The sequence below is a fragment of the Talpa europaea genome (genome assembly GCF_964194135.1).
Source record: "Talpa europaea genome assembly, chromosome: 9".
In the NCBI taxonomy this organism is placed as follows: domain Eukaryota; kingdom Metazoa; phylum Chordata; class Mammalia; order Eulipotyphla; family Talpidae; genus Talpa; species Talpa europaea.
The window spans coordinates 41,929,862-41,943,630 of record NC_140076.1 but is presented as its reverse complement, the minus strand read 5'-3'; the positions used below and the strand labels follow the sequence as shown (position 1 = coordinate 41,943,630).

General features: G+C 42.0%; 1 protein-coding gene across 1 annotated transcript in view; it reads right to left on the bottom strand.

Moving 5' to 3' along the window:
• Positions 1-5,424: 5,424 nt before the first annotated feature.
• The window catches only part of MCOLN2 (mucolipin TRP cation channel 2), a gene marked incomplete at its 3' end in the record, with an annotated part of 51,015 nt that continues 42,670 nt past the window's right edge, over positions 5,425-13,769 (bottom strand). The window contains exons 12-14 of the mRNA XM_084242332.1: positions 9,666-9,872; positions 7,808-7,926; positions 5,425-5,485 (exon numbers count right to left, since the gene is read on the bottom strand). Coding sequence (XP_084098458.1) covers positions 5,425-5,485; positions 7,808-7,926; positions 9,666-9,872 — 387 coding nt within the window. The remainder of the gene's footprint in view (positions 5,486-7,807; positions 7,927-9,665; positions 9,873-13,769) is intronic.

Below are 13,769 nucleotides of genomic sequence, written 5' to 3'. Positions count from 1 at the left end.
CTGAGACTTAACACCTACACTACCAGGGAGGCCCCAAGATAACCTTTCTAATGAAGGAATTTATCACAATGTGCTTCCTCTTGGGGCCGTGCACTTGTGAAATTGCATTCCCTTTTGCTGTGCCATTTAAAGATATATGTGTGTGTGTGTGTGTGTGTATTAAAATAGTCATATATTTTTCAGTAATAGAAGTTACAAAAGGAGATCCTCATCTCAAAATGCATAATCCAAAAGCATAAGTCCTATGAAAATGACAGGATATTTAGCATAAAAATCTTTTGAGAAAGAGAAAACATATATTGGTAAAATACACATATGAAATCTGGTATATATTCCTTAGGGACACAGGTTTCAAGAAAATTTGTCATGTATTTGCTATTCTTTTAAATTACAGGCAGTGGCAACTACTTCACTCTCCCCTCTCTCTTTCTCTGTCTTAAATCTGGAAGGTTGCAGTCCCCACTCATGCCAATTTACCCCAGTCCTTGTCTGGCCCTGTAGCTCCTACGTGTGAATTCCCTTTGCTCTCCCCCAACCCCCACTGGTAACTGTCCCTGGGCCATGCCTTGTCACTCCTCTAGTCTTATCATCTATCATCCCCCTGTGATAAAATAGATCACCTATATTCTGACCACCTGAGAGTGTCATTTTCCTAACTGATTGGCTTCTCTCTCAGATACCACACTCTTTTCTTTATCCAGAAAGTCCTTCTCCTACCCGGCACCTGACCACATGGTCAAACACAATGTATAGTTCAATTCTCAGTTGTCACATTGTCTAATTCTCCTCAGGAGGCCTTAATTTAGTGTTCAGGGAGGCAGGAGCTACCACCACTCTGCTTTCAGATAGGAGCTTAGGCATCTTGCATTATCCTTGTTTCTTCCATAGTTGTCTCCCCCACTGGGCACTTCTTGAGGGCAGGAAGCATGTCATGCACCCTTTGTACCTAGCACAGTATTGGAAATCAACAAATGTTCATTGAGTTAATGATGTTAATGAGCATCTTCATTTTCCTTCCTTACATCATGTCGGTATCTAGTGTTGTCCCAAAATCAGTGGTGCTTATCTTGCTTAACTTGTCACCTAGGAAACTTCCATGCTTACAGTGAAGGCTACCCCTCAAACTCCCCTGCTGGGGAAGATTAACTATTGATAGCAGCTTCCAGATTTTTCCCCCAAAGCAACCTATTACTAAGACCCAACTGGATGTTCTATTATCATTGGTAGCAAGATGGCACAAATGCTCTGTGCTGGGTCCAAAAGGTGTTATTAATACATGCTCCTCTGTAGACCTAGCATGGCATGCTCACAAGGGTGGATGTAAATTCACTTTGTCAGAGAAAACATTCCTCTTGGGGGACATCCACTCAACTTCAAGGAGAGAGTAATGACCATGGCCCACAGGCAGCAGGGGGTGAGTAATTTACTGCTGCTAGGCAATTAGTGTTGCTGGAAAAAAAATTGCTTTCATTTAAAATTCTCTTTAAGCCATATGTATCATGGCTCATGGGATAATTTATGTATCATTAGAAACTAAGAAACATACATCATGCTAATAAATTGTCTCTCCCATTCACCACTGCCAATAGCTCCCAAGGGTCTTTAAGAAGTCAGAATTTTACTGTCCTTGTTATGTAAGTTGGTGTAGAAATGTTCCTATGTAACTCATTTAGCTTTTCATTCACTCTGGCCCTCTGGCAGAGACAGATGCCTAGAGAAACATTGACCATCATTTTGACTCACGAATTTGCAGCAGCATTTGCTGTCAAAGAGCCTACGGTAGAACTGCCAAGAGTTAAAGTTTTCCCTACCATCATAAATGTCTTTTCTCCAGGTTCTGGTTCACCTTGAAGTCTTTTTCATTCTAATATGTTATTATTCCACTACAAAGCATGTCCAACAAGTCTACAGGTTCCCATTCAAAGGTAGGCCCTTCCTACGAAAGCTGATGGCTGCTGAGAGCAGTGCTTGAAAGTCTAGCATGTGTAGCAGGAGCCAAGAGCTTCATGGAGTAAGGCTGGAGGTCACATGCCAAGGGGACAAACATACTTGAGTTTAAAGGATGAACCACTTTAAACAGTATCTCTGGAGCAAACATTAAATGGAAAGTAAGAAAATGAGCTCTTCATTGCTGGGGAGCAAGACATGAGAGGAAAGGTGAGGAGACCAACAGCCAAAAAGCATGTGCAACTTGGAAACATTGACCGGTGCCCCCAGGACAGTTTAACTTTACAGGGAAGCCCTCAGGCACTAGAAGGTGACTGGTATGTGCCTCTAGGTGAGAAGTCTGTACTGCTTCATTTGAGCCCAGGCCTCCACTGGGCAGTTCACCCGCCCGGCACTGTTGCCATAATGGCCTCAGCAGGTGTTGGAGGTAGTGACTGGACTCTCCTGAAGAGTTTTTCCTAAATAGCTTCTTTCACCCTTCTGCATTTGCCACTTTGGATTAGCAATGGCAAGAAGCAAGCTGACACTTACTTTGCACATTCTGACACATTTGGTGGAGGCAGTGGGTTCCTAATAGGGAGAGAGGGCCCAGAGTGAAGGACTGGGGACTGTGACAGTTTGTGCATCTTGGGGACCATTATCCTCCCATCAGGACTGACGACTTCTCCAAATGGCAGGGCATTTAGGCTGCTACCCAGGCCAGTCGACCTCAGTTAAAGGTAAACTTTTGATATCAGCCCTGCCTGAATTGATCATTGCCTCAAGGACAGGGTTGCATGTGTGACGTTTGCATACTGAAAGTCCAAACAGGAAAAGAATCCACCAAGTGCTTGGGAAAACTCACTACAAAATAAAGATCTCCCTGGCTGGCCCATTGCGAGGTCTCCACACTTGGAGGCCATAAAATAAAAGCTTTTTGATCACCTAATATCAGGGAACACTCATGACTTTCCTGGTGCACACTTTCCAATATTTAATCCTCTCAATACCCATTTTACAGATAAGAAACTCAAGGCCCAGTGCGAGCTGTCCAAGGAGACACAGTCTGTCTGCCCTCTTAGTGCAGACAGACTGCAGACTAAAGGTCTTCACCTTTTCAATTCCTGGCCCCATGGAACCTATTTACAAACTTCACAGAAAACCAAAATGAAAGAACAGCTCAGGTTTCAATCAATGCCAGAATCTGCATGAGTTATATAACTTAAATCCCAGTTTTTTGAGGTTTAGTATCATCACTTGCAAGTACACAGTAACTGTACCAAAAACTCTGTACCATAGAGCTGCAGGTAAGCTGGGATTTTTACTCAATTCTGTGGAGATGTCTCCCAAACGCATGCTCTTTTCTACTGTCCCAAGCCAACCAGCTTAAGGGTTTTGCATCTGGCTTTGAGGGTGTCGCTGTAACTCAAGGAGGCATATTCTAGATGAGTTGGACATTCCAGCATGAAACCAATAGACAGAATGGATGAGTCTGAACTTCCCGAGTAGAGACCAAGGATAGGAGAGAAAACAGTGTGTCCCAGGCAAGTCTATTAACAGTTATAAGAACAACAATGTTCAATAAAATCTAAACAGATCATGCAGTTGGTAAAATGATAATGGTTTGAAATTATTAAAATGTGATAAAACAATGTTTCCACAGATACAGGGTATGTATGTGGGTAACCTTGGAACAGAATCTTTCTTCCTGACAGTGTTTTGTCGGCTAGAGGAAAAAGAAATAAAATGAACGTGAAAACCAATAAAAAAAAAAAAAAAATGAGTGTGGAAGACCATCATTAATCTTCTTTTCCAGTGGTAGTCACAGCTGCAGGGCATGCAAAATGCTTTAATAGCAATTCTATTCAGAGACAAACTTAAGCACTGGGGGACTAGGCAGAAGTGAATAAGAGCCCTAATTGCATACCTGATTCTGGAGTTATGCACATGGCTGTTGTAGCACCAATTAAATTAAGAAATGAAGTTAATGAAAATGATAATTTTAGCGAAGTATTCTGTGTGTAGACACAAGTCACTCATTTACAAACTGTAATGGTATTAACTGGATGATTTTCCAGGCCTGGATTTGGTGCAGGCACATGAAGTGTGGGGACAAGAAGGGGGGTGGGCACAAGAAGGAAAATCTAGGGAAGCGCTGTTAAGCTGTCCACAGCCTCTGCAGCATGGGTGCAATTCCCAACAAGCCAGGGAGATACCCACATGGCGTGGCCGACCTCTGGTGTCTCGCCCGCTGCTCCTCTCAGCAGTGTTTTTGGTCCATCTGCCTGTTCTGTTCCCCGCTCTGTCTCTAGTGAATCCTCTCACCCTCCTGCACATCTGGCCTGTACCCCAGTTCTTGTATAAATAAATAAATTTTTTTAAAAAAGGAAAATCTAGCAGGAACTTGGTGAGAGGGAGGGAAAAAGGGAGGCACACACGGGAGAGCCTTTGATGAGGGTGCTGCTCAATTCAAATTCTACTCCATCGATAACTTTACAGTAGTTGACCCCTAAGATAGCTCAAGTATGAAATAAATCTATGCATGAAGTGATCACAATCTTGCAAGTCATTATCACAAATATTTATTGCCTAACACCTATATATCCCAGCTATCTCCTTTGTGACTTTTAAGAAAGTGGAAAATCCATTTGAGAGACCAAATAGTTAATAGAATTGTGATCTGAATATTTCTAGGTAGATGTGAAGATATTTTACACTAAAAAATAGTAGCTCCATATGTTATGATAAAATAAATTTATTTGGAAAAAAAATACCCTATTTCCTTGCATGGCCAGAGTAAATCCCCACCATAGTGGAATTCAATTAAAATGAATGACTACTATAGCAGTGTCCTTCCATATGGTATGTGTGTACAATCAACAACAGCACAGGTGACAAAGTGTCCAACGACTGTTTTCAGTTTATCGTGCTGACCGTACAAGAGTCGCTTCATATCATACCAAAGAAGAGAACCTCAGGAAAACAGGCCAGGAAATGTCCACTGCAAGAGGTCTTCTTGTTGATCTTCAAATTACTTAATAGTTCTCCAGCTTGGAGTCTCTAATTTGGTATTGCCATCAACTTCATTTCTGTGCAAACTATGATTTAACAAATGTCTTCTAATGCAAGAATCGCTTTTAAAACAAACTCTGATTTGAAGATGAACACATCTTTAAAGGCATGGTTTTAAATACCATTGTTTTGCACACTCAAAAATGTGATTTTTTTTTCATTCCAACATTTTCATGTCATAAATTTAAGGACTCATACAGAATATCACGATCACTGTTGTATTGCACTAATGATCTGTAATTGACTATTGTCCATGATTCATCATCCATGTTTATTGAAGGGAATTATGGAAGTCCAGTTGTGGTCAGCCAACTGACAGCCCTCTTTCCCAATCCAAAATTAAATAAGTCAGTATTTTTTCAAGTGCTGGTCCAAGCTATTTGGAAGGGGTCCTCTGCATTGCTGCTGGATAAGAAGGTTTGAAATTTAATTGCCTTTTGCAGAAGGATTTTCGTTAATAAGCATTGAGTGGTCATCACTTCCTTTCCTGTAACAGAGTGGGGAAGAAGAAAGAGAAAAGAGAACAATGATTTAAAAATCTGTGAGATGAAGTAGAGGGATTCTCGATATTCTAGGCATGGATAGATTACTGATATGCTGAGAGCAACTTATAAGTGAAAGAAAAATTGATAAGGACAATTTACATTATTTTTGGTTTGAGTACCAGTATTTGGCAACTTTGAGGAGCTGTCCACCTCCTGGGTCCCCCCATATCTCTTTTTTGGCAAAGACTTCCCAATGTCTGAAAGAGCAAAGTTTCCTCCTTGGCTGCAGTAGAGGAGAGAGGTGAACCTGGCATCTGTTCAACCAAGTGTATCTTTCCAAGGAACCTCATTGCAATAGAACTAGGAGAGGTTTCAGAGATCACTTGCTCCACCCTGATGACATGGAGTAACCAAGAGGTCTAGGAGAGCAACTGGCAGGGTCTTATAGGAGAACCATGTGCTATGATCAGGCTGCAAACTCTTGAAGAACAACTAGAAGGAGAATCCGTCTAGGGTGGTTGCTGCCTGCTTGTTTGAAAACAACTGACCAGTTAGTCCATGCTGAGAGTATAGAGCTGTGCTCAGTGGGGCTGTCTGGTGTGGGCACTGAAGAGGGCCTAGAAACCAGGATTTGTTCTAGGTGCCCTCAGTGACGTCTTTCTCTAAGATGTATTCTCTACTCATAGCACCCTTCAAGTTTATTCCACTTGTAGGTCCCTAATCTTTAAATATGTCCAGTGAATTTTTGGCAGGGGTCAAAGTCATCACTTGTTCTCAAGGTCATAGTACAGTTCATTTCCTTCATCAGGCCCTCTGATCTTCACTCATTTTCTGCAAGGCCCATCCATCCCCTCTGGCTTCCAGGCTTTGATTGGATATTCAGATCACACTGCTCTAGCTAATCTCACCCACGCTCATCTTTGGTAACAGCCACTTCTGTTTTAATTGTTTTTGCTATCTTCATTTTCTAAAACCTTCAGCTTCCCAATTCTTCAGTTGGGTTTCCTTAGAGGACATTCTTGTTCTATTTAATTCTCTCATCCCTCCTGATGGGCAGACACTCCTTGCACCAGGCATCTTCTCCACACCATTAGCAAGTCTGAGGATCAACTGCCTGCTACTCACAACTCAGACCCAATCTTATCAACTAGTCCACCCCTTAAACCTTGCACTTGTTCCATATGACTACACACAAAAAAATATTTAACAACCCCCGAGGGATTTTTGTGATGCAAATGATACACTCAAAATATCAAACACCACAAACCTGTCAGCTACTTTCCAGAATTCACAATTACATTCTCTGATGATTATGTTTTCTTTACAGTTAACTGCATATTAGAAAAGCAACTTTGAAATAGTTTCCTCATGCAAGGTGCCTCTTAGGAGGCAGCTGCCTATTTAGAAAATTAATTTCCCTTTACCCCATCTTCCATGGCAACAATTTAATGCTCTGAGAGGATGAAATGTGATTTTAAGAACTTAACTCTTCTCTGAAGACCTCATTTCATATTTACCAGACATTATTTGAAAATGCTCAATCATATCATTTCAAATCCCAGGATACAGTATGAATTGATTAACAGAAATTACATCCTGTGGTTTTAAGTAGCAATTATGTTCTCCCATCTTCCTTTAGGAATTTGGTTTAGAAAATCCTTTTCAAAAAACATGGGTAGGGGATACTTTTAGTTAACAACCCCCACCCCTGACTTAAGATGAAAACAAACATGGGTACAATTAAAAAAAAAACTTTATTCATTTGACCCCCATTTTGAAGCCCGAACCACACATGGTTGCTTCGCCACTGAAGTCTATGCCATTTTCCTATGTGTCCCGAGGAACAGCAAGCAGAGTATAGTCAGTCCATGAAGAGCTGCTGCTGCTGGTGGACATTTCCAATCAAGGACACATACAGCCTCATTATAAGCAGGTTTCTGCTCCATTCAAGAAAGGTCATTTGTACTGGAAATTGTGAGAAGGAAAAACTCCTTTGACATGGCCAGAGCTTCACCTCTAAAAACAAGAGCTTTGACCTCTTTTTTGACCACTTACAAGTTCACCCTCTTAACTTTAGGGAATAATTCATGGTCTCTCATAATAGTCTCATAATATTCCCAAGAGATTTCTACCATGTCCTATATTTCTCTATCCTGTTTTTCAGAAACAATCCATTTCTAAAGCCAATTTCAGTGGGAGGAAAGAAATGAAAGATGGATTCTTTCCAACAGCTGGTTTCAGAGGTTCACTAGGAAAGACTCTTTGTAAAGGCAGCACAGCAGCTCACCTCAGAGCATGGAGACCTGGTTAAACACAATACTGACCTTCGACAGCACATGCAGGACAGGAAGGCTGAGGTCTCTTTCTGATACTCCTCTTTGCTACTCTCTTCCTTCAAGAATTTCTGAAGATCTGTTTCAGGAAACCCATTCTGCTGGTATTTCTTTAAAAAGTACACAGTGTTGTTACCTTATTTGTGGAACATGAGAAATTGCTCCTTTGTGAACAAACCAATACCACCTTTGCTAAAATAAAACTCTCCCACACTGCTAAGTCAGATCCAAGAACTGATATTAACAATGATGAATCAATATGTCAGTCCCAGAGCAATCATGGGAACAGTGAACAATCCAAAGGAAAGCTTTAGAAAACAAGCCAAAGTGGGCCGGAGGAAGAGTGTGTTAAGAAGGGGAATGAAGGAAAGAGTCATAAGTCTGAGTTTCATTGCTGATTACAAGACTAGATAAGCCCTTTCCTTCCGCATACTGCCAATGCAAAATCCTTGGCTGTTGGTCTCAGCACTGTAGCTGGGAAGAAATCTCTATTTCCTCTGCTGTCATAGAACTTGGTCACTTAATGGAGCAGAAGATAGTAGGTTCTTCTAAGAAGACACAAAGACACTGAGACACCCCCCCCATACTTCTTCATGCTTCATGAGGTCATCCACCATGTCACTGAGACTTGACCCACTCACAGGGACACATTTTTGTGAAAGATAGGAACCCACAGGGTAAGAGCATGTGGCTCTTCTCTCTCCAGACCCAGTCCTGCTGCTACAGCTGACCACCAGTTCCCACATAAATACCTGTACCTGCCTCTCCCCACTACCACCACACACACACACAAGGCGCTCAGAAGTATTTCCAACAGACTGGCTTCTGGGTTGGTCTGAGCAGGACAACATACCACTGCACACAAATAGCATCCTTGGTAGCTCAGATGCTGGCCTTGAAAAGGGATTTTCCAAGCACAACCATCTGCTGTGGGGATACCACCACCCAAGGCCCATGAGCTTCCTTTTTTTTTTTTTAAAGCTATCTTATAAAAAAAAAAAAAAAAGATTTTATTTATTTATTTTTGTATAGAAGAACTGGGGTGTAGACCAGAAGTGCAGGTAGGTGAGAGGATTCACCAGAAACAGAGTGGGGAGCAGCAGGCAAGACAGGAGAGGTCTGCTGTGCCATGTGGGTTAGTCCCTGGCTGGGGATCAAACTCAGGCTGCCGCCGTTGTGATGGGCAGTTGCAGTGGTAGTGCTGAGACAACCCCTAGGCCACCAGGGAGGCCCCCATGAGCTTCCTTTAAACTACAAAGCAGTTCAGTGGACCTGTCTGAAAGGAAACAAAACCCATGGGGTGGTTTGGGAAGTGGTGGGGCGGGCGGGGTGTGGAGGAGGAACTAAGCAGCCACAAAAACCTTAGTTTTCATAATTTAAGGAGACCTGCAGCATACATGTGTCTGTATCACCCCATATGTAGGTGTACCAGTGTCTGGACACTGATAAGGGGTACTCACCCTTATCACTGAAACTTACTACTCAAGGCCTAAGTCCCAGGTAGGTACACAGGTAGGCACACAGGCAGCCACACAGGTAGGCACACCTACAATACTGAGCCAACAGCCCAAATACTTCATTTACCAAACTCAGCTCATCCTTAGCATTTCCTTTCCACCACACCTCCAAACAACCCACCCTCATCTGGTTGACTGTGACAACATCCTAAATGCGTATTTAAAATTAACCTCCAACACGTAAAAACTTTCTTTTCCACAAAATCTCAAAATCTAAGTAGTAAAACTTTACTATTGAAGCATGTAAAAAAAATGTAGTATTTTCCTATGTCCCAATCTATCTAGAACTTGTGGTAGTTTTGGAGAGGTAGGAAATATTGATCATTACTTACCTTAATGGTGTCGTAGGAATCTGTAATAAGTGCAATGAAAAGGCTGAGGATCATATAGATAAAAAGACTGATGAAGGAATACAGATACAGGCGACTGAACAGCCACACCAAAATGCTCTTCTGCTGGATATGAGCAAAGGTCGCAAACATGTCATCACCGTTGACCAAAGAAAACAGACACTCAGCAACTGTGTCCAGATTTTCAAACTGTAACGGGAACCCAAGTCAGTTTTTGAGATGCCTTACCCAAAAATGTAGTGAAGTATCTAGTTAGTTGAAGTTGTTAGGAGTAACATTCATTTTGAGACAGCTAAAGGAGCACAAGAAGTGGGAAAACATCACTCAAACCTCCCCTCCACATTCATGAAGACAATCTCGACATTTCCTTCCATTTCTCCATATGCCATTTTCACATGCTGCTGGTTACATTATCCAACAATTTTGGATCCTGATGTTTTCTTTTTTTTTTTTTTAAAGATTTGTTTATAGAAGAACTGGGGTACAGTCAGAGGCGCAGGAGGGTCAGAGAATTCACCATAGACAGAGCGGGGAGCAGAATAGGCAGACAGACTGAAGACACTGCTGAGGGGAGCAGCGGGCGAGGCAGGAGAGGTCTGCCGTGCCATGTGGGTATCTTCCTGGCCAGCTGGGAATCGAACCCATGCTGCAGAGGCTGAGGACAGCTTCACAGTGTGGCGCTCAACCCACTGCGCCACGGGGGAGGCCCTGATATGTTTTTCTATTTAACATAAGCTTAGTCTTACATTACTCACACTGACCGAGCATTTGTTATTAATAGCCCCTTCCCTGGAAATGTTGAATCTAACTGTGATCCTGTTGGTGAACATCCCCACAGGGATGACAGCATTTGCTATCATAAAGAACAATGTGATGAACCCTTTTAAACAATGCATCCTCCTGTTACTGAGTCTGAGCAAGTAAGATTTCAGAGGCTATCATCTGCTAAACCACTTTCTGAAAAAAATGGTTGCAGCTGTATTTCACACCCAGCAAAGATGGAAGTGCATGGGACACAGTGGCAGGCTCCAGGACATTTTGCTAAATAAATGTTTTCCAACCATGGTCTGGGTAATTTTTTTTTAAGATTTATTTTATTTATTTATGCATACAAGAGCTAGAGTGTAGGCCAGAGGGGCGGCGGGGGTGTGTGGTGATTCACCAGAGACAGAGTGGGGAGCAGAACAGGCAGATCTACTGAAATACACTGCTGAGGGAAGCAGTGGGCAAGACAAGAGAGGTCTGCTGTGCCATATGTGGGTATCTCCCTGGCCAGGGACTAAACTCAGGTCATAGGGGTGATAGAGCTGAGACAACCCCTAGGCCACCAGGGAGTCCTGAGGGCTATTTTAAAGTCTACTTCAAGACAGATGGCCCTGACAGCCATGTCCACACCCCAACAAGATAGCATACATCCTACCCTCCCTGCTCCATGACTGGAAGCGCTGGGTAAAGTCTGTAACCAAGGGAGAGGCACAAATGTACCCCAAAGAAGCACCATGCCCACAACTTCACTGCATCAGTAACAACTTGTTGGAAGTCACTCTCCACAGAGATCAGAGGGGACATCCAGTTAAGCACATCACTTAACATGCAGATTATTTAACAGTAAGACAGGTAGTTCCCAGAGCAAATATTTTCCAACCCCTTCACTAGCCTGAGGACAATAAAGTTAAAAGCCAGTTTCTATGGATATCAATTACAACTCAGACAGCACCATTAATAATTCATTTTTCTTCGAGTTTCTTTTGGAATCTAGTCAGTTCTTTAGTTTCAATAACTCCTACCAGCCTGTGCTTCGGGTTCCAGAACTGCAAATGGCCAATTCGTCAGACACGCCAAACTTATTCCTTAGGTTCCTATGCCATTATTTGGTATCAGTCTAAATACAACACCTGTCTTAATATTAATGTCATTCACCATCATACTTGGCCTTCGTCTGTTCACCTGAGATTTATTTTCAACCACCAAAAAGATAAAATAGACACCCATTAAGTGATTGGAACACACCTTGTCATTCTTACCACAGGATGTGGCTGTGAACCAGAGTTAGTTTCAGTGGCTGAATTTCATAGTAGGGAATGAAGTTAAAAAATATTTAAGTAAGGAGAAATATGGCCCTAATGCACTTCCAGTCTAGAAAGACTGCATTTCCAGGAAACCACTTTTGATCTTACGGGACCATCAGCCCCTAGAAAGCACACACTGCTGACTCTCTATTTCTTATTCATTCAACAAACATGTTAAGCCCCAACCATGTTCTATGCACAAAGATGGGCACAGGGGATGCTGAGAGAAATAAGTCACAGTCCTTGCCCTCTAAGAACTCTGTCTAGAAGAACCTGACAATGTCTGGTGCACAGTGGCTGTTAAACAAATATTAAATGCTTTTTCCATGAAGAGTCCCAGTAGGTTTTGGGGGACCATAGCAAGAACCCAAGCATTTGTTTTACTAATGATAATTTCAAAATTGAGAGCAAAAGAACTTTCATCTAAATGAAAAAAATCTGCAATGGATATATCAAAGAATGGCATAAAAATTTGCCTCAAGACCTGGTGTTCAGAACTCATACAACATTCAGGTAAAATGTTTTAATAGTTCTTTTGAATAAGAAGATGCTTAACTAAAACTAGGGGGTTTAATCTCACATGAAGTGGGATTACAGGCTCACGGAAATTGTTCTCATGGCATCAGCAGAGTCTAACAATTATTCAACACATTGGTCTTCTCATTTGGAAAAAGGGGACAATGCAAGACTGATTTATTTCTCACAGTAAAAAGTCCTCAGGAAATGTAGGAGTCAGATGGGAGCACTGCTCTTCCAAACCTCTCTCTCTCTCTCTCTCTCTCTCTTTTTCCTTCCAAATCTCTCTTGAATTATTAAATATCAGCAGTCTCTAGCCCTCTGTGCCCAGACACTTTGAAAGGATATCATGCCAAAGTCCATTAGTGCTGGGCCCAATGTTTTCTGTATTTTACTCTCAGTTGAACCATTGAAATCTGACATCTAACAGGAAGCTAAAATGTAAAACTCCTGCTGCCAGTAAAATAAAGTCTAGTTTTCCTCATATGTCTTCTTTAGAATTTTCTGTTTGTTTGAAGAAAGAGTTTGCTTCTACACCTAAGGTTGCTTTCATTGTAAAAATCCAAAGAAATGCTGGCTGTGATGCCCAGCTTTTCAAGGCTGCAGGTAATACTGAAGGTCGTCTGGTTCAACAGAAAGTGGCAGAACCCCAAATTTCACAGGTTGGATAAATGGGGAAGGGGGGCAGTAAAAATGCCTAACTTCAGATTCAAAGAAGAAAAAGCATAGAGGAAAAAAAACCAAAAATCCAGAAACAGGCTGAAAGCTTCTAGCCATTGACTGCCTGAAGTCAAGGAGGCACTTCCCCAATACATCAGCCTGGCCAGAGATGGGACAGACCTGCAGGCCACCCTGGAGACAGCCCTGATGCCTCCTCTCCTCCCTTGGGGGTGGTGAGTTAGAGGGAGCAGGAGGCTGACATTCAGTAAGAGACACAAGTCTAGGGGTGAGGTCTGACTTGGAAGCCATGACAACCTGTGGCTACTGAGCACCTGACTCGTGGCCAGTTCAAACTGTGATGTACTTTCAGGGTACAACACATCAGATTTCATAGCCTTGCTATCCCCTCCTCAAAAAAAAAAAAAGAAAAAGAAAAGAAATGTAAAGTATCTCACATGTTTTGTACTGAATAGCTGCTGAAGTAATATTTTGTATGTATTAGATTAAATAAAATATATTATTAAAATCGATTTCATCTGTCTCTGAGAAGAATTTTCTTAGTGTATCTACTTTAAAGTACCCAGGTGGCTCTCTGTGGTAGCACTCATATTTTCAACGGCCAGTGCTGCTTCAGAGCATCTTTATCTTACCCGGATCCTTTGAAAGGACTGAATTGAACACATAAAAATGGAGTCAGACTCACGAAGGAAATAACATGTTTCTACAAGGTAACCTTGACAGGCTGGCTCTCCTCTCTATTCTTGAATCAGACTAAATGCTCATTTGCAGTCATTTGTTTTAGAGAATACCAAGAAAAGCACCAGAATGTATTGGTCAAAGC